Here is a 22,220-nt window from a genome sequence, read left to right on the forward strand (position 1 = left end):
TTGGGTATTATAGTTTCACTCCTTTGAATTTTTTGTAATGGTCTTCACTTATGTATAACCCAAAAGAATTACATCATAATAGGTACTGCAAATTTATTAGCTCTGCTATGAAGTCATTTAGTTTTGAGCCCTAGCAAAAGTGACTTCTTGCCACCCAAGCATTTGTAGTGTGCCCTCTAATTCACATTTTAATAAATGTCATTTTCTAAGTGCATTACCTCATGTTTTGGCTACAACCCAGATGAATCCTGAGAGAATAAGAAATGTGCTTTCTGACGGATTCATCCATATTTTATTTTACTTTTCATTAAGAAATTACTCTTTTAAGAAAATCAATAATCTTTTGTGATTGAGGGGAGAGGTTAGTGTGTTGCAATGGTGCATTCTAATTTCTCAAATCAGACTGCCTTCAGCCAGCTGTTGCTGATTTTTTTGTCTTTTCTTGTTCCTGCAGCCTGGGTCAATGGCGACCCCAGAAGAGTGGCCTATCCTACAGACAGCCAAGGCCACTTTTGTGGCCAAAAGGGCACCCCCAATGAGTGAGTATGGCCGCTTTGCTTTGTCTGATTTTACTGTCTAAGCTGGAACCTAGAAATCACTTTCACATTAATCCTACTCATAAGAGGATTGAAGTTCATAAAAAAGGACTTCCCTCCCCTTTTCCCCAGAGGCAGTTTGTAAGCAGGTGGGATGTTTCATACTATATGACTTAAGACAAGATGTCATTGTTCTGCAGCATTTTATTAGAACACACGAAGACTCTGCTTAGTAAAAATATAATTGTACTGGGTGAATTGGACCAGTGATTTTATCGGAAGCCATATTTTAAAATGCCTTATGAAATGGGCTATTGGAAGGCTGAGTTCTGAGGAGCTGCTAAAAAGCTAGACAGTGCAGTTGTTAGAATTGTTTTTGCCACAGTGTCTATTGATAAATCACTCCACCTTTCAAAGTGAGGGGCACACCTAGAAAGTCTTCAATGAGTGGCAGGCCAGCTTTTCATGACAACTAGCCTGCTGCTGACAATGACCCTAAGTAGCTGAAACAAACAAGGGGGAATGTTCCATTAAATTCCTTTCTAATGTTAATTATAACAGAAGTTTTCATTATGAAAGCAAGTTTTCTTTCTTCATCATAAAGAAAAAACAAAACAGAAACATAGATTTCATATTTTTAGAAATTTTTTTCTCCTTTCTCACTGGTCCATTTCTTTTCTGGTAATACCTGAGTTTTTACTCAATACCCTGGTTCTTCATAACCAATTCAGTTTCTATAAAAGTTAGTATTGAAAGGGTAAGAAACCAAGGCAGCAGCAGCGCTCTCTACCACCAAAAACAGCAAAAAGGAGTCTCAGAATATTTCTATTGTGTCCCCATGTTGCCCACCCATAACTTGGAGCTTATTATTCCAAGAGATAAACAGATTTAAAAAATAGGTTTAGGAAAGGGTTAACAACACACACGGAGTAGAATTATTATGGACAATCAAGAGAAACCAGAAATTTGGGTGAGGTTGGGGGGTAAATCCTTAATCATGTCAGGTTGAGTTTATGGCGGGTAAGCTGACATCTATAAAAGGTCCTCATTGCCTATTAGAGACAACTAGACTAAATTCTGATCTAGGATGGTAATTCTTATCTTAACCTCAGTAACTCAAAAGCTCCTAGACATTGCCAACAAAACCTTCACACTATGAAGGACAAAGAAAGCACCAGGTGGTAAAAAGATCACACAAATCTCTAGTTCTTTAAAATAGGCTATTTTTAAAAGGGCCTCTGTAACAATGTTTCCCAGACCTAAGCCAATGACCCACTTATTTCCAACAAAAATGGGATACCACAATTTCAGTACATAAAGATCATTCAAAGACAATCCTAGTGTAACAGATATGTTCTTTAAAGTATTATTTACAATAATAGTATATTGGAAACTATACAGATATCTAACAATATGTGGATGGTAGTAAATTATGGCCCATGTATTTAATAAAATATAATGGAGCCATTAAAAATGTATGTTTATATTTTTAAGAATTGATTATGTTAATTTTCTTTATAGTTTTTGGATTTTGTGTCATGATTATAATTGCCTTCCTTCTCCTGAAAATAACATTTAGCTATATTTCTCTAGTATGTCTATGGTTTATTAGAAGTTATAAATTTCTAATGCACTTGGGATTTATTTTTGTGCATGGAATGAAGTAAGAATCAAACTTTCTTTTTTTCCAATTGCAGCGCCAGTTGATCTCAGAATAGTTTGTTGAAAAATATGCTCTTTTTCCTCTCTGACTTCTGATACCACAATTATCATTTGGTAAATTTATATACTTCTTTACAAACCACCTATTGTATTCCAAAATATATATTTTTTAAGCCTCTCAATTGTTTTAATTCTTATATAAATGTGTATTAATTTGAAAAGATAAAAAGTTACTTTAAATGGTTCTGACAGTTTTTAGTAGTAAGTGAAAATATTTATGAAAATATCAGATTTCAATCCTTAAAACAGTATGAAATTATCATAGAACTAGCAGAAAGAAAGAAATACAATTACAAACATCAATTTTAAATGTGATAAAGATGGGATTCCAAGTCAGTAGCCAAAGAGTAGATTATTAAATAAGTGGTATTGAGTTAACTGAAATGACATTCATGAATATAAAATAAAATTGGATATTTATCTCATACATTATACCAAAATGAATACTGAAACATAGAAATATTGTATATAAAATATACAACCAAAAAGTAACAGAAGAAAATGCAGGGGCATGTTAATAGAATAATGGGGTAAAGAAGTTTTTTCTAAACATGACCCCAAAGCCAGAAAATGTAACAGAAATTTTAAAGTATGACACAGAGTAATCCCACTTTAACCCACAAAGTGGTATACAAAGTTAAAAGATAAGTGGAAATTCAGGAAAAAGAAATTTTTTCAACATGTATACCTGACAGTGGGTCAGTAGCTTTATTATATGAACTACTTTTATAAAATCAAAAAAGAAAAAGATGATCATTCAGTGTAGAAGTTGGCAAAAGTGATAAACAGGAAATAACATGATATAATGGCCAACAATAACAGAAAGTGCTGATCAACCACAGTTAAAAAAGAAATGCAAATTAATAGAGATATTACTTTAGCTTATTAAGTTGTCAAATAAATTAAAAAGATTAAAATTTCCAGGATTGACCAGAATGAGAGGAAAAAAAGACATCTTATTTTCTACTGGTGGTAGTGAAATATGATAATATTTATCATATTTTATCAAGTATTTATGAAATTTGTATGTTCTTTTTGATTCAGCAGTTTTTCTCCTAGAACATATCTGATGGAAATTTGCATAAACATTCCTAATGTTATAGGTACTATGAAATAGTAATAATAAAATGGAAACAGCCTAAGTGTCTATCAATAGGAGATTGATTAAATGAGTTATGCTAAGATCAGGAACAAGACAAGGTTGCCCACTCTCACCACTATTATTCAACATAGTTTTGGAAGTTTTAGCCACAGCAATCAGAGAAGAAAAGGAAATAAAAGGAATCCAAATCTGAAAAGAAGAAGTAAAGCTGTGACTGTTTGCAAATGACATGGTATTCTACATAGAGAATCCTAAAGATGCCACCAGAAAACTACTAGAGCTAATCAGTGAATTTGGTATAGTAGCAGGATACAAAATTAATGCACAGAAATCTCTGGCATTCCTATACACTAATGATGAAAAATCTGAAAGTGAAATAAAGAAAACACTCCCATTTACCATTTCAACAAAAAGAATAAAATATCTAGGAATAAACCTACCTAAGGAGACAAAATACCTGTATGCAGAAAATTATAAGGCACTGATGAAAGAAATTAAAGATAATACAAATAGATGGAGAGATATACCATGTTCTTGGATTGGAAGAATCAACATTATGAAAATGACTATACTACCCAAAGCAATCTACAGATTCAACGCAATCCCTATCAAACTACCACTGGCATTTTTCACACAACTAGAACAAAAAATTTCACAATTTTTATGGGAACACAAAAGACCCCGAATAGCCAAAGCAATCTTGAGAAAGAAAAACGGAGGTGGAGCAAGTAGGTTCCCTGACTTCAGACTATACTACAAAGCTATAGTAATCAAGACAGTATGGTCCTGGCACAAAAACAGAAAGGTAAATCAATGGAACAGGATAGAAAGCCCAGAGATAAACCCACGCACATATGGTCACCTTATCTTTGATAAAGGAGGCAGGAATATACAGTGGAGGAAGGACAGCCTCTTCAATAAGTGGTGCTGGGAAAACTGGACAGGTACATGTAAAAGTATGAGATTAGATCACTCCCTAACACCAAACACAAAAATAAGCTCAAAATGGATTAAAGACCTAAATGTAAGGCCAGAAACTATCAAACTCTTAGAGGAAAACATAGGCAGAACACTCTATGACATACATCACAGCAAGATCTTTTTTGACCCACCTCCTAGAGAAAGGGACATAAAAACAAAAATAAACAAATGGGACCTAATGAAACTTCAAAGCTTTTGCACAGCAAAGAAACCATAAACAAGACCAAAAGACAACCCTCAAAATGGGAGAAGATATTTGCAAATGAAGCAACTGACAAAGGATTAATCTCCAAAATTTATAAGCAGGTCATGCAGCTCAATAACAAAAAAACAAACAACCCAATCCAAAAATGGGCAGAAGACCTAAATAGACATTTCTCCATAGAAGATATACAGATTGCCAACAAACACATGAAAGAATGCTCAACATCATTAATCATTAGAGAAATGCAGATCAAAACTACAATGAGATATCATCTCACACCAGTCAGAATGGCCATCATCAAAAAATCTAGAAACAATAAATGCTGGAGAGGGTGTGGCGAAAAGGGAACACTCTTGCACTGCCGGTGGGAATGTGAATTGGTACAGCCACTATTGAGAACAGTATGGAGGTTCCTTAAAAAACTACAAATGGAACTACCATATGACCCAGCAATCCCACTACTGGGCATATACTCTGAGAAAACCATTATTCAAAAAGAGTCATGTACCAAAATGTTCATTGCAGCTCTATTTACAATAGCCCAGAGATGGAAACAACCTAAGTGTCCACCATCAGATGAATGGATAAAGAAGATGTGGCACATATATACAATGGAGTATTACTCCGCCATAAAAAGAAACGAAATTGAGCTATTTGTAATGAGTTGGATAGACCTAGAGTCTGTCATACAGAGTGAAGTAAGTCAGAAGGAGAAAGACAAATACCGTATGCTAATACATATATATGGAATTTAAGAAAAAAAAAATGTCATGAAGAACCTAGGGGTAAGACAGGAACAAAGACACAGACCTACTAGAGAATGGACTTGAGGATATGGGGAGGAGGAAGGGTAAGCTGTGACAAAGTGAGAGAGAGGCATGGACATATATACACTACCAAATGTAAGGTAGATATCTAGTGGGAAACAGCCGCATTAGCACAGGGAGATCAGCTTGGTGCTTTGTGACTGCCTGGAGTGATGGGATAGGGAGGGTGGGAGGGAGGGAGACGCAAGAGGGAAGAGATATGGGAACATATGTATATGTATAAGTGATTCACTTTGTTATAAAGCAGAAACTAACACACCATTGTAAAGCAATTATACTCCAATAAAGATGTAAAAAAAAAAATGAGTTACGGTACAGTCATATAATAAAATACTATTTAATCATTAAAAGTGATTGAGTAGAGATGTATTTATTGACATGGAAATACACCCATGATATTTTGTTAATTCAAGAAATCAGTTTACGCCATGATTTAGTATAATTATATAATTTAGTATAATAAATGCCATGTATAGTATAATTCTGCCTTGTGATATATATGAACATCACGTATCAAAAAACACCTATATATGAAAGGATATACACATTCCTACATTAATTATTTCTGGGTAGTGGGATTATATTTTTATTTTTATTTATGTGTTTACTGAGTCACTATTATGTTTCCGATAGTGTTCTAAAGGCAGAGGTTATAGTGCAAACAAGTAGACAAGCTACCTGCACTCATGAAGCTTACATTCAATTAGAGGGCAATTACAATAAAGATGTAAACAGTCAAGATAATTTCAAATTGTATGATAAATGTTATAAAAGTAAAAACAAAACAGGTGGCCCCATAGAGAGTGACTGGTATATAATGAGCTGCCTCGTGGTTGCATGGGGCAGGTTAGGACTTTCATGAGTAGGTGACTTTTAAATTGAAATATGAAGGCTAGGAAGAAGGCAGCCTTTCAAAAGCCTTGATAAGAGCTTTAAAGCCAGAGACAAGGGCAAAAGTCCTAGGGCAGGAATGAGCCTATGGTACTCCTGGAACAGAAAGAAGCCCAGGAGGCTGGAGTGTAGCAAAGAAAAAGGGGAGTGGAATGAGCAGATGTCTGAGAACCAGATAGGAGTCAGATTTTGTGGTTCTATGTGCCCTTTAAAAGTATTTGGATTTGATGTATAAGTGCAGGAAGGCCATGGAACGGTGTTCACCAAGACAGTGATACAATCCACTTTACATTTTAAAAGACCATTCTTGTTGCTATTTATACCTTCTTGAACTGTTTCAATTGTTCACTGTGAGCATGTAGGCAGGAAAATATTAAACTTTTTTTTATTTTGAAAAAGAATTAATGACAGATATTATAAAGTAGAATTATGAGTAATTTTTATTTGCTTATTTATATATTAATATGCATTACAAGTTTCTACCAAAAAATCTAATACTTTTATATTCCCTCCAAATTGTCCAAAAATAAAAGTCTTGAAAGTACATGAGCTGAGGCAATGAGTTACCTTACTTATCAAAGCCCTTTGAAAGAACAAGAGATAAAACATTTTGTTGAAAGAATATACTCTAGAGTCAAATCCTGACTTTACATCTTTCCATTGTTGACCTTTGGGCATTGGACTCAACCTACCTGGCCTTAATTTTCTGATAATAATGCAAAAAATTAAATGAAAGAAGAGTAATTAGGGTGAAACTTACATGTCCTTTTTTTAACAAAGCACTTTCATATTCAATATTATAATACATCATTTGTGAGGTCTCCAAAGGGCCAGTCAGTATGCAAAAGGTTGGAATCACTCTAGGAAACAAGACACAGAGTTTTCTCAAGGATCTCAGTCTTCAGGAATATAGCCAAGAAATCCATGGATTTCAGAGAGTTCACGTCCAAGACAGCAACATAGGAGGCTTCTAACTCACCTCCTCCCATGGACACACTGGATCTACAGCTACACACAGAGCAATTCCCTCTGAAAGAAATCCAGAAACTAGCTGAGTAACTCCTACGTATCAGGTGAACAAGGAAATACCCACATCAAAATGAGTAGGAAAGGCTGAGACACAGTTTTACCATAAACCCCACGCCTGGCTCAGTGCCATACAATTGGGAGGAAATGCCCAAATCCCAGCCTGTCCCTGAGGAATGAAAGGTTTGAACCCCACATCTAGTGCCCCAACTTTTAAGACTCTTGACCCAAGGGACAGGCCCTCAAAACACCTAGCTCTGAAAGCCAACAGGGCTTGCATCCATGAGACTCATAAGACTATTGTAAACAAAGAAGTTCTTGGGGCTTCCCTGGTGGCGCAGTGGTTGAGAGTCCACCTGCCGATACAGGGGAGACGGGTTCATGCCCAGTCCGGGAAGATCCCACATGCCACGGAGCGGCTGGGCCCGTGAGCCATGGCTGCTGAACCTGCGTGTCCGGAGCCTGTGCTCTGCAACGGGAGAGGCCACAACAGTGAGAGGCCCGCATACCACAAAAAAAAAAATAAGTTCTTAACTCACTGTGGTTATTTCCCCCAGACTCATCTCAGAGGGAACAGACAGAAACACCCATCTCCCAGGCTTTTCCTGAAAGAAAGCTATTTGCATACTTCAATACTGCTGCATGAGGGTTAGACTTCTAATATGCACACATCTGGGGATGACTACAGTCTTCCCCAGAGCCTGGAGGAGGCCAGTGGGCACTGTCTCTGTGTTCTCCCTCTGGCAGCTCCAAGTTGTACTGACTACCTGGTAGGAACTTGTGCACACATCTAGTGCACGAGCTTTTGCAACTGCCACCCGGGGGACACACCCCTTGATCTGGCTCTGGTGGCCCATGGGGCTTGCATTTCATTGGTCCCACAATGAAATGGGACAAATGTAGCAAACAAAAAAACACTTCTTAACTGGCTATCCCCTCAGCTGTCAGTGCAGAGGGAGCAGACTGAAATGCTCATTTCCCAGTCTTTCCCTGAAAGAGATCTATTTATGTACTTTAAAAGCTGGTGTCTGAGGGTCTGACTTCCAATCAGCCTGCATCTATCACTGACTGAGATCCTCCCCTTTGGGACACTGACAGGTCTTGGCACTACTCAACTACTAAGAGCCACTAAGAACAAAGAAAGCAACTTGGACATGCACAAAGGTTTGAGAGACAGTTAAGAGCTGGGGCTGGGGTGAACATTAAGATTTATCTCCTACAAGAAACCAGGCTCAGAGAGGCAGCAGTTTTATCTAATGCACAGAAACCAACACATAGAATCAAGGAAAATGAAGAAACAGAGGATTATGTTCCAAACAAAAGAACAGCTAAATCTCTAGAAACAGATTTTAATGAAATGGAGATACATGATTTACCTGATATAATTCAAAATAAAGGTCATTAAGATGCTCACCGAAGTCAGGAGAGCAATGCATAAGTATAATGAGAATTTCAACAGAGAGATAGAAAATATAGGTAAAGTATCAACAGAAATCACAGAGCTGAGGAATATAAAAATTGAACTGAAAAATTCATTAGAGGGGTTCAACAGCAGACTAGATAAGCAAAAGAAAGAATGAGCAAACTCAAAGATAGGGCAGTAGAATTCATCCAATCAGAGGAGCAAAACAAAAAAAGACTGAAAAAGAGTGTAGATAGCTTAAGGGACTTATGGGACCCCATCAAGTGGATCAACATTTGTGTTATATGGATCCCAGAAGGAGAAGAAAGAGAGAAGCGGCAGAAAGCTTCTTCAAAGAAATAATGGTTTAAAACTTCCTTAACCTGGGGAAGCAAGCAGACATCCAAATCCAGGAAGTACAGAAAGTTCCAAATAAGATGAACCCAAAGAAACTCATAGCAAGAAATATTATAATTAAACTGTCAAAAGTTAAAGACAAGGACAGAATCTTAAAAGCAGCAAGAGAAAAACAACTTGTTACATATAAGGGAAACCTCTGTAAGACTACAGGCAGATTTTTCAGTGAGACTTTGCAAGCCGGAAGGCAGTAGAATGATATATTCAATGATATATATATTGAAAGAATAAAAATTGCCAACCAAGAATACTCTATCCAGCAAAATTATCCTTCAGAATTGAAGGAGAGATAAAGAGTTTTCCAGACAAGCAAAAGCTGATAGAGTTCATACTGGCCTTATAAGAAATGTTAAAGAGACTTCCTCAAGCCAAAATGAAAGGATGCTAATTAGTAACAGGAAAGACATATGAAAGTAAAAATATCACTAGTAAAAGAAAATACATAATTAAGGTCTATTTTAGAATAGTCTAAAATTATAATGGTGGTGGGTAAATCATTTATAAATCTAGTATGAAGGTTATAAGACAAAAGTAGTAAAAATAACTATAACTACAGTAACTTATTAATGGATACACAAGGTGAAAAGATGCAAATTGTGACATCAAGCACATGAAATGTTGGGGGGAGAATAAAAATGTAGAACTTTAGTATGCATCTGCATTAAGTTATCGGCTATAGACTGCTGTAATATGTCTTATGTAAGCCTTGTGGTAACCACAAAGCAAAAACCTATAGTAGATACACAAAAGGTAAAAAAAAAAAAAAAAGGAATCTAAGCATACTACTACAGAAGATCATCAAATCACAAAGGAAGAGAGCAAGGGAAGAAAAGAACAAAAGAACTGCAAAACATCCAGGTAGCAATGAATGAAATGGCAATAGTAAGTCCCACCTATCAATTATTACTTTAAATGTAAATGGATAAAATGATGCAATCTGAAGATAAAGAGTGGCTGAATGAATAATAAAACAAGACTCAACTATATACTGCCTACCAGAGATTTACTTAAGCTTTATGCGCAGACACAGAATAAAAGCAAAGGGATGGAAAAACATATTCCATGCAAATGGAAACCAAAAGAAAGCAGAAGTAGTTATATTTATATCAGACAAAATAAACTTTAAGGCAAAGACTAATAAGTGACAAAGAAGATTATAATGATAAAGGGGTCAATCCAACAAGAGGATATAACATTATAAATATGTACCCAACTTAAAAGCACTGAAATGTATAAAGCAAATATTAACAGATCTGAAGGGAAAAATTAGGCAGCAATATAATAATAGTAGGGGACTTCAATACCCCACTTTCATCAATGGTTAGATCATCCAGACAGAAAATTAATAAGGAAGAATTGGACTAAATTATAGGTTAGGCTAGATGGACTTAACAGACATTTACAGACCATTCCATCTAAAACCAACAGAATACACATTCTTCTCAAATACATGGAATATTCTTCAGGATAAATCATGTGTTGGGCCACAAAATAGGGTTTTTTTGGTTTTGTTTTGTTTTTTTGCGGTACGTGGGCCTCTCACTGCTGTGACCTCTCCCGCGTAGGAGCACAGGCTCCGGACATGCAGGCCCAGCGGCCACGGCTCATGGGTCCAGCAGCTCCGCGGCATGCGGGATCCTCCCAGACCGGGGCACAAACCTGCGTCCCCTACGTTGGCAGGCAGACTCTCAACCACTGCGCCACCAGGGAAGCCCAAAATAGGTTTTAATAAACGTAAAAAGTCTGGAATCATATCAAGCATCTTTTCCTGCCAAAATGGTATGAAACTAGAAATTAAGTCAGAAAACTGGAAAATTAACAGATATGTAGAGATTAAACAACTTGCCACTAAGCAAACGGGTCAAATAAAAAATCAAAAGGGAAATTAGAGAGTATCTTGAGACAAATGAAATTGGAAATATAACATACGAAAGCATATGGCACACAGCAAAGCAGTTCTAAGAGGGAAATTCATAGCGATAAACAACTACATTAAGAAGCAAGAGATATCTCAAGTAAACAACCTAACTTTGCACCTAAAGGAACTAGAAAAAGAAGAACAAAATAAGCCCAAAGTTAGTAGAAGGAAGGAAATGACAAAGATCAGAGTGGAAATAAATGAAATAGAGATTAATCATTAGAGAAATGCAAATCAAAACTACAATGAGGTATCACCTCACACTGGTCAGAATGGCCATCACCAAAAAATCTACAGACAATAAATGCTGAAGAGGGTGTGGAGAAAAGGGAACCCTCTTGCACTGTTGGTGGGAATGTAAATTGATACAGCCACTATGGAGAACAGTATGGAGGTTCCTTAAAAAACTAAAAATAGAACTACCATATGACCCAACAATCCCACTACTGGGCATATACCCTGAGAATACCATAATTCAAAAAGAGTCATGTACCCCAGTGTTCACTGCAGCACTATTTACAATAGCCAGGACATGGAAGCAACCTAAGTGTCCATCGACAGATGAATGGATAAAGAAGATGTGGCAGATATATACAATGGAATATTACTCAGCCATAAAAGGAAAGGAAATTGAGTTATTTTTAGTGAGGTGGATGGACCTAGAGTCTGTTATACAGAGTGAAGTAAGTCGGAAAGAGAAAAACAAATACCATATCCTAACACATATATATGGAATCTTAAAAAAAAAAAAAGGTTCTGACAAACTTAGGGGCAGGACAGGAATAAAGATGCAGATGTAGAGAATGGACTTGAGAACATGGGGAGGGGTATGGGTAAGCTGGGACGAAATGAGAGAGTGACATTGACATATATACACTACCAACTGTAAAAGAGATAGCTAGTAGGAAGCAGCTGCACAGCACAGGGAGATCAGCTTCGTGCTTTGTGACCACCTAGAGGGGTGGGATAGGGAGGGTGGGAGGGAGACACAAGAGGGAGGGGATATGGGGATATATACATACATATAGCTGATTCACTTTGTTATACAGCAGAAACTAACACAACATTGTAAAGCAACATTGTATACTCCAATAAAGATGTTTAAAAAAAAAAGCAATAGGGAAGATAAGTGAAACTACCAACTGTTTTTTTGAAAACATAAAATTGACAAACCTTTTGCTAGACTCATTGAGAAAAAAGTTGAGACTACTTAAATAAATTCAGAAATGAAACAGGAGACATCTGATACCACACAAACACAAAGGATCATAGGAGACTACTATGAACCGTTATATACCAAGAAATTGGACAGCCTAGAAGAAGTGGATAAATCCTAGAAACATACAACGTGCCAAGACTGAATCATGAAGAAACAGAAAATCTGAACAAGCGAATTACTAGTAAGAAGATTTGATCAGTAAGCAGAAACCTCCCAACAAAGAAAAGTCCAGGACCAAATGACTTCACTGATAAACTCTACCAAACATTTAAAGAAGAATTAACAGTCCTTCTCAAACTCTTTCAAAAAATAGAAGAGGAGAGAGAATTATGACACATTGTTCAATGGAACATATTAGAGAGCCCCAAAATAAAGCCACAGAAATATGGTCAATTACTTTATGACAAAGAAGCCAAGAATATACAATAAGGATATTCTCTTCAATAAATGGTGTTGGGAAAACTGGAATGCCACATGCAAAGCCACGAAACTGGACCACTTCCATCTTACACCATAAACAAAAATCAACTCAAGATGGGTTAAAGACTTGAATTAGGACCTGAAACTGTAAAACTCCTAGTAAACTCCTTGACATCGATCTTGGCAATAATCTTTTGGATCTGACACCAAAAGCAAAGGTAGGAAAAGGCAAAATAAACAAGTGGGACTACATCAAACTAAAAAGCTTCTGCACAGCAAAGGAAACCATCAACAAAATGAAAAGGAAGCCTATGGAATGGGAGAAAATATTTTTGAATCATACATCTGATAAGGGATTAATACCCCAAATTTATAAAGAACCCATGTAACTCAATAGTAAAAAACCAAACAATGAAACAAATGATTAAGAAATTGGCAGGGATCTGAATAGACATTTTTCCAAAGAAGACATATAGATGGCCAATAGATATATGAAAAGGTGTTCAACATCACTAATTATCAGGAAAGTGCAAATCAAAACCATATGAGTTATCACCTGATTAAAATGGCTATCATCAAAAAAGACAAGAGAAAACAAGTGTTGGCAAGGATGTGGAGAAATTATTGTGCATTATTGGTGGGAATGTAAATTGGTGCAGCCACTGTAGAAAGCAGTATGGAGATCCTAAAAAAATTAAAAACAGAATTACCACATGATCTAGTAATTCCACTTCTGGGTATATAACCAAAAGAAATTAAATCATGATCTTGAATAGATATCTACACCCCCATGGTCATTGCAGCACTGCTTATGATAGCCAAGTCCTGGAAACAACCTAAGTCTCACTGGATGGGTGTATGGGTAAAGAAAATGTGATTTTATACAAATAAATAAATTTAAAAATTCAGCAGTAAAAAAGGAAATCCTGCCATTTGTGACAATATGGATGGACCCTGAGCCTATTTTGCTATGTGATATCTAAAACAAAATGAACTCATAGAAACAGAACAGATTGGCGGTTGCCAGAAGTGGGAGGTGTGGGGTGTGGGAAAGGGGCTTTAGCTGGTCAAAACGTACAAACTTCCAGTTATAAGTTTCTAGGGTTGGAAGGTACAGCATGGTGACTATAATTAACAATACTATATTGTATATTTGAAAGTTGCTGAGAGAATAGATCTTAAAAGTTCCCAACACAAGAAAAAAATTTGTAGCTATATGAAGTGATAGATGTTAACTAAACTTATTGTGGTAATTATTTCTCAATATATGCATATATCAAATCATTATGCTGTATACCTTAAACTAATACAATGTTACATGTCAAGTATATTCTCAATAAAACTGGAAAAAATTAAACTAGGAACTGGACAAAAAAAAAAAAAGAAATCCATGGATTTCAATCTAGTGTGTTTCGCAGAGTGTGCTGTCTGAAGAATAATGCTTACAATCACATCTGAAACATTACACTCACCCCCACTTTCTCTAGTTACTTTCTGGCACAAGACCCTGGTTTATTGTCTTGGGTACTTATCACTACTTGAATTTATCCTGGTTATTAATTTCACTTGTTTATTTTCCTCTACTAGAGTCAAAGTTCTTTGAGATCAGGGACGTTCTCTGTTTTGCTGTTGTATCCTCAGCACTTCATTATAGTAGGTGCTCAGTAGATTCACTGTTAAATGAATCAGAATAAAGGGGTAGCACAGAAAAGACAGTGATTTGCTCCAGTTGGAGGTCAGTGTAAAGTTCTTATCAGATCCTCCTATTAGCACTGCTAAGTGGTGCCATTATTACTACTCTCATCTAGACAATTAGGAAGCAAATTCAGATAGGTTAAAGTATGCACTCAGGGTTAGCTGACTACTAAATGGCAAAAGTAACAGGTTCTAAGCCCAAATTCTGTGTTCTTTAGGCTGCATATTGATAAAGTTGCAGTGAAATTGGTTTTCCATGTTCCACGTTTAATCTAGTCCTTAAAACCTTGAACATAAACTGGTAAAAAGTACCATTAAATTAAAAAAAATGTGTCTGTATATATTTCCATCTGTAAATGAAATGCATCTCTGTGAGAATGTGTAAAGCAGGTTAGGCACTACAAACAACTGAGTCCAGGACATACTTGTTAGACTGTAACAGTGTTTGTACTCATTAGTGTCATGATGTGCTTAGAGCAACCCTTTGATTCTCAACTCTAAAAAACATTCCTTAACTGAGCGTAAAATCCCATGCTTAGAGATGGTGTGATAGTGTTTAGGATAGAATTTGGTCAGTCTGTGCTTTGTCTATGCCTAACCAAAAGGACACTAGGGGAAACACTGAGAGTTTTCTAAAATGTCAAAGCAGATAAAACAGACTCAAAGGAAAATGGAGTGCTTTGTTGACATGTGTAACTTTCTCTGCCTTTTGAGATGCAGGGAAGTTATTCATGATACTTGGGTATGATCCTTTTCTTTGGGATTTCTACTAAAAAGCAAGAACTCAACTGATTTTGATGCCACCTTTTGGCTACTACAAAAACTTCAGCTTATAAAGTTTGGGTTAAAACAACTTTGAACCTTGTCTGATGCAGCCCAATTGCCAGATTAGACAGACCAAAATAATCATCTTCCTAGTATGAGCTTCAGATAGGGAAACAGGAAAGATTAAGAGAACAAAGCTCTTCTATTTAAGTTTTGCATCAATTTGGCATCTAAGTGAAGCAATAATAACTTTGTCTTCAATTCACTGAAGAAACACTTATAAAATGACAAGGAGGTCTCATAAATCTGTTTGATTGAACATACTACAAGCCCAGATCTATTACTTGGTTTAAGTTTTAAAATCTATATCAAAATAATATATGCCTATGAAAATAAACCAAACAATAATGAAGAGCTTATAATAAAAGTAATAAAAGCAATGGTCTCCTGTCTTAGGAGATTTCTTTCCAGAAAGATAATCTCTCCTCCTTCTGGTTGTTTTAGTCAGTTCAGGCTGCTATAACAGAATACCATAGAGTAGGTAGCTTGTAAACAACAAAAATTTATTTCTCACAATTCTTGGGACTAGAAGTCCAAGATTAGGTGCCTGCTTGGTCAGGTTCTTGGCAAGAGTCCATTCCCTGGTTTGCCATCTTTATTCTGTATCCTCAAATGGAGGAAGGGGTGAGAGAGCTCTCTGAGGTCTCTTTTATAAGGGCACTAATTCCATTCATGAGGGCTACACCCTCCTGACCTAAGCACCTCCAAAGGCCCCACCTCCTAATACCATCACTTTGGGGGTTAGGATTTTAACATATGACTTTTGGGGGAACACATTCAGTCCGTAACACTGCTTTTAGTTCTTCTGGCAGTTTTTTGCATAACTTTAAATCATATGTTTATTCTTTCATTTTGTACTTTATTAATTTTAGATAGTATCCATTGATATCCTGCTATGAAAAATGAAGATTTAACTAATTTACATTATCTGTTTTTCTGTTCTCCCTCCTTGTTCCATGTTTAACGGTTAAATTATTGCCTTCAGATTCTCTTATAGTTTACTTTTGTGACTTTAAATGGTATACTGAGCTTCAATTGCTTGTTCCACTAACTTTTGTCAGTATCTCGACTCCTCTTTATATAAGAGGAGGATATTATCCCCACTACCCTTCTCTCCATCTTTCCTTTCTATTCCACTTTCTATATTTACCCTTTACATGATCAAGTCTGTTATAAAGTTCAGTTCTGCAACTTCATCAGAATCTTTCATGTTCTGTTGGTAGGTTGATTCTAGAAGTTGGAAATAAGACTTTTACTTTGTAATAACTACGTGAAGTTTAGTCACTGTCTGGCCATTACATTTTCATTTCTACTGTGTCCCTGATATCAAAGCCAGATCTTACACTTTATTTGCAGCTTAGCATCATGCTACATTTTAGTTTATTTCAACATAGGGCAATGACATTCATGTATAATGTTTTATTTGTCAGCCAAGTTTTTCTTGAATAGTCTTTATCAGGACCATAAGTTTGTCTACCATTCCAATCACACTATTTTTCAGAGGCTCCCTCTTCTCTGAACACCTGCCTTGTAGAACTTCTGTCCTTTTGTTCCACTCAGGACCAGGTAAATTTTAGGCCTACTGCACAGCTTTAATTCTGGGACTTATCTACCTCATTAGATTGGGTCCCACTTCTAGAGGTGCCAGATTTAGCAAATAAAAACACAGAATGCTCAGTTAATTTTCAATTTCAGATAAACAAGAAATATATATATATTTTTAGTGTAAGCATGTCCCATGAACAATTTTCTATATCCCAACTTGTCTTCTTTCTTTGTCGACACCCTTGTTTTGAGGGAGAACATTCTTGATTATCTTCCTAAGAAGAGAAAGCACAGGAAGTAACTTTGAGAAGTCCCTGGAAATATTTTTCTTCTCCCTCTTTACAGTTGACTGATGGTCTAGCTTTAGAAGTGTAACTTGAAAGACAATTCCTGTCAGAAATTTGAAGATACTGTTCTATTGTTTTTAGCATCCAATGTGTCTAATGCTAGTCTGTTTCACATACCTTGTGGTGACTTTTATCCTCTGGGAAAGCATTTAAAATCGTTTCTTTACTCTTGGTTTTCTGAAATCCCACAATTTGATGTAGGTCTTTCTTAAAAAATATTCTTTTTGTTCAGGCCTCAATGGGGGTCCTTTAATTCTAAAGAACTATGACTCTCATCAGCTCTGAAAATTTTTCTTCAGTTATTTCTTTGCTGTTTTCATTCTTTCCATTTTATTGTTTGTCTTTTGGGAACTCTGTTAGTCATACCTTGGACCTCCTGGATTAGTCTCGATACCTCTTTTTTTTTCCTTATATTTTCCATCTATGATTTTTTTATTCTGTATTCTAGGAGATTCATCAAGTTTTTTCCAGCTCTGCTTTTGATTTTAAAATTTTGTTAATCATATTTTAAATCTCTTAAAGCCCTCTTGTTTCCTGTTTATTCCTTTAATAACATAGTATTTTTATGTATGAATAATCTGCTTGAATTACTCTGAAAAAAAAATTTTAAGGTCCCTCCTATACCCTGAATTATTTGTATTTCATCCAGCATCAGTTTTTGTTTGTTTACTTTAGTCTTTCTCTTTCCTATTCTAATTTCTCTTAAACTCCTGATGCTACTTGGTTATCCATTTTTACTAAAGAAAGAATTGGGTTGCTTGTGTGAATTTGCTCTGTTTCTGTGTTAGTAGCTCAGTTTTTCCAGGGAGGCCTCTGCCCCGTATGGGATAGGAATGTTGTATTAGCTGTTAGATTTCACTACAGCATGAACTGGTGGGAAGCTGACTGTCAGTCATGGGCTTTTACAATGCCAGAAAATGAAGGGTTGTAGACTGGGGTACCCAATCCCACAAAAGCCCTTGCTATCATTCAACAAAAGAGGCCTCTGTTTTTGCCCATTTTTCCTGGATGCTAGAAGTCTTAAGTGTAGGTGTATGGGAGGAGCATAGAGACACTGATTTGCACTGTAGACCTGTATATAAACCTTCATTAATCTTCTTACTTTTGGCCACATTTCTCACTCTCAGCTTTGAGTCCAGAATGTGTCATGATTTCTAACAGGCATATCATATCCCACCCTTTTTGGAGCTTTTCTATGGTGCATTCATCACTCAACGCAGTCTCATATGCTTTCCATCTTCCAGAAATTGTTGAACTCTCTTGTGCAATTGTGTGCAGATCCCATCCTGCACATCCTTAGCTGGTATGGTGAGGTTTATTCCTTTTTGTACTTTTATTCTTTTATTTCCATGAGTCTCGGGAAAGAAGAGAGATGGGCTTAAGTGCATCTTACATCAGCTCAAACTAGTAGTTTGTAGTTGCTTCTATTTTGTTGTTTCATGGTGGAAATATAATTCAAGTTAAATAATGAGTTACTTCCTCAATCACTTTTGCAGAATTGTTCAGCTGCAACCATTGCCATCTACTTTGTACCTAAGGAATCTGAGGGCCACTGATGTTTAAAGATATCAGACAGACTTTGATAGAATGACTATAGATTTGTGCAAAAAACTAAGGAGGATTCTAAGATATTGAAAAACTTATTCTGAAATTGATCTCATCCATTCTGCAACATCTGATGAGTGCCTAATATGGGCCAAGTACTCGGCTAAGTGTTGGCAAGGTAGATGAGTATAAAGATGAATAAGATACAAACTTTACCCTTGAGGATCACATAATCTGATGAATAACTTGAGTTTATGTAGCATTTTGCAGTTTATAAATCAGTTTTACCGGTGGGGGACTCGTGACACTTACTGATTTACCATTCAGCATTTTAACTACTCCTAAGGGACTCCAATGATCCATGACATGTAATAATTTATTCATTTGCTTAGGTACAAATCTGAATCACATGCAGAAGATATAGTTGCTTGGGTGGTGAAAGAGCCAAGCTCACTCTTGTGGAATCGTGAAGTAGCCTTGTGCATATTGTGTATGAATTTATAGCCAGATTCTTGATCCATCTAGATGGGATTACAGACATGAAATGGGTTTATTTTTCCCCTATTATTGCCTTTAACAATGTTCTTTCAAATTTCTTTCCTTCTTGTTTTGGCATCTTGGGTAGCTTCCTTCCATAGCTTTCTAAATACTTTCTATTGTTAAAAAGTTCAGGGCAGTCCAATTTAAAATTTGAATCTTGCTTCTTCCAATTCCCCAGCTCAGGTCTGAACACTGCAAGGGAACTTAGAGTGGGAGAGAGGCCCTGTTCTGCTATTTCCCTTCTCTTCCCTCTCTCCTGGTCCTAGTTCTTTCTTTGTGTGTGACAGAAGGAAGAGTATCTGTTACTTTCCTGGCCACTGTCCTAGTCCCACATGGTTGTTGCTACTGCAGCTAAGATGTAACTGACTATCCATAAACTCTGTCTTTGGGGTAAGCATCCAAAGGCTGGCTCTCTCATGGTGCACAAGTGGAAATTCTCTGGGGAAGTCCTCACTGACTAGTTCTTTGACTTGAGAAATCACCTTTGGCTTGCCCTCCACCAAACCCCTTTGGCTTTATCCCTGGTGATTCACCTCCAGTCTCTTGTCAGATGAGGTACCACCAGGAGGATGCAAGCCCATTTACTTGACTCCATGTTCTCCCATGACAGGCTGCTTCAGTGCTGCCCTCTTTCTACCCCATTGGTTTATTTCAACTCTCCTGTGATCTCTTTGGGTCTCACTTTTCCCTGCTAAAACATTAAACATTTTTCAACATTATTTTCAATGGCAATATAGTCTTCTACTTTAAGGATGTGGAATTCTTTATGTAACCAATCCCCTGTTGTGGACAATTTGATTATTTCAACTTTTTACTATGACCAAAAGGTGCTTTAAATGTTAGGCAGGTTAAAGGGGAGTTGGAGAATATTTTGCAACTGCCTGGGGAAAATGAAGCCGATTTTTAAATTTTATGTTATATTAAAGTATACAGGGGCTGAAATGATATGAAATATTTCCACAGTCACTAAAAATATTATGTTGTTCTCTTAGGAACAAGCCCATTTTGTTTTACTTTAACCTGCTCAGCTGTACCAGTCCCTCCGTGGTGGTAAACCTACAGTGCCCTACCAGACAGGTAAGGCAAAAAAAAAAAAAAAAGCCTCGCTGGTGATGTTAGCGATTTTGAATATTCTTGGGTGAAAGAATTGAGAAACTACATTTGGGTTCTGGGTGTGTGTGATTAATGATGAATTTATGGAAGGTGGGAAGACAGAAGTATAAGCTCATGTTTGTTCATATACAATTTTAAAAAAGCAGTATTACTAGGAACCTCAGTGATTATCTTGTCTAACCACCTATTTTTATAAATGAATAAACTGCAGCCCAGAGAAGTGGAGATATTTTTCTCAGGATCAGTATTAGGAAGAATAAAGCCAGCTACTGTAACTAATAAACCCGTTTTTCAGTGACTTAAAACAACAGTTTCTTTTCGGTCATATAAGAGTAAAAGGCGGTGTTTGTGGTCAATGGGCAACTCTCTTCCAGGCTCTTTTCATCTGGTGGCTCTGCCATCCCTTAAGTCCTCAGCAGGAGCAGCATCCAGTTGCCGGAAGAAGACAGAGAGGCTGAATAAAGCACCCCTGTTCTTAAAAGCCTTGGATCAGTAGGGTCACACAGTGCATTTCTACTTACATGTCATAGACTCATTTGTTTTATTTGTTCACACCGAGATGCAAGAAGGAGGGAATAAAGCAATGTAATTGTGGGCTGAGCAGCCTCTTGTGTACCATGAACAAATGAAACAATAGGGACAGACTTCATTGTTTCTTCCATAGTCTATCCCTCTGTCCTCCAGAACACCCTTCTTCCCAAGGGAGACAACCCAGAATCCCATGTGGTACTATCTTTAACCCGTAGTCTAGGATCTATGGATTATGGATAGTCTCTCCATCAGGTCTTGACACTAAATGCACAATGGGGAACAGGGCTAGGAAAATTAGAATACAAGCTCCCATTCAGAAAGGGAGGAGGTATAAATGCACAGTGGTCTTTAGTGCATGGCACTGGAGAACAGTCTTTTATTCGACCTACCTGGATCATGTTCTCTGAAGGAAGTTCCTTATCCATCACATCCTATGATTCTTTGCTCAACCACCTGAAAGGTTATTTCCTGTCTGTCAACCTCAGACCACACCATTGCTGAGCATTGGAAATAAACCCTCTTAGGGGCCATGTGGCTTTGAAACTTTCTTCCTATTGTGCGAGTTTAGAACCTCAAAGATTATATTAACAGTGAAAGGCCTTTTCAGGTTAGGTCATGAATTTGGCAGTACCACTACCTCAAAAACTTAGTAAGATTTTGACTTAGTTGCTTCCTCTTGGTTCCACTTTGCTGTACATCAGAAACTAACGCAACATTGTAAATCAACTATACTTCAATAAAATTAAAAAATTAAAAAAAAATAACTCCCTTATCTAAACCCTCAGTTCTTTTGCCCCTTCTCATTTACTTGTACTTCCCTGGCAGAACATCATTCATGGCTAAATGCAGCTTTCTGCCTACTCCATGCCTCAACCCAGGCAGCTGTGTGTTCTTGCAGAAAACACACACAACAGTCCATTAAATTAAGGACCACTAACCTCAAGGGGGCCCTTAATGCTGTCCCCAAATCACACAGGAGACCCTTTGCCCGTTCACTAGCTACTCTGCTAGAAAACAATTTCACACCTTTTCCTCTCACCTCAAACCTCCAAGACCTCCTTCCCAGTCTCCATGTCAGCCTCTGACTTAGCTTCCTATTTCACTGAGAAAGTATTAGCATTCAGAAGACAACTTTTACGAGCTACCACACTGACCTCCACTTGCCTACCTGTCATCATCTGTGTTCATGTATTTACTCTACCTTCCCTGCTCTTACTGTGGAGGAACAACCTGTGCGCCCAAGGCCAGCCCATCCGCTCGTGCATTAGATCTTATCCTCGCTCACAAAGTCCAGCACACAACTCCAGAAATCTTCTGTTTTTTTCTTTTATTACCATTTTCCTTCTCTACTAAGTTATCCCCATCTGTAGACAAACATGCCATCTTAAATAATTCTCTCCTTGATCCCACATC

At 36.9% G+C, this 22,220-nt stretch overlaps 1 protein-coding gene across 4 annotated transcripts in view; it reads left to right on the forward strand.

Moving 5' to 3' along the window:
- SLC44A5 (solute carrier family 44 member 5) overlaps positions 1-22,220 on the forward strand; it is a 373,758-nt gene that overhangs the window by 297,047 nt on the left and 54,491 nt on the right. For 3 of the 4 annotated variants that reach the window (XM_033405973.2, XM_049707145.1, XM_033405972.2), the window contains 2 exons: positions 455-539; positions 20,156-20,240. In XM_033405973.2, the coding sequence (XP_033261864.1) occupies positions 455-539; positions 20,156-20,240 (170 nt within the window). The remainder of the gene's footprint in view (positions 1-454; positions 540-20,155; positions 20,241-22,220) is intronic. The other variant, XM_049707148.1, reaches the window with a different exon arrangement.

Source organism: Orcinus orca, chromosome 1 (genome assembly GCF_937001465.1).
Source record: "Orcinus orca chromosome 1, mOrcOrc1.1, whole genome shotgun sequence".
NCBI classification, from domain to species: domain Eukaryota; kingdom Metazoa; phylum Chordata; class Mammalia; order Artiodactyla; family Delphinidae; genus Orcinus; species Orcinus orca.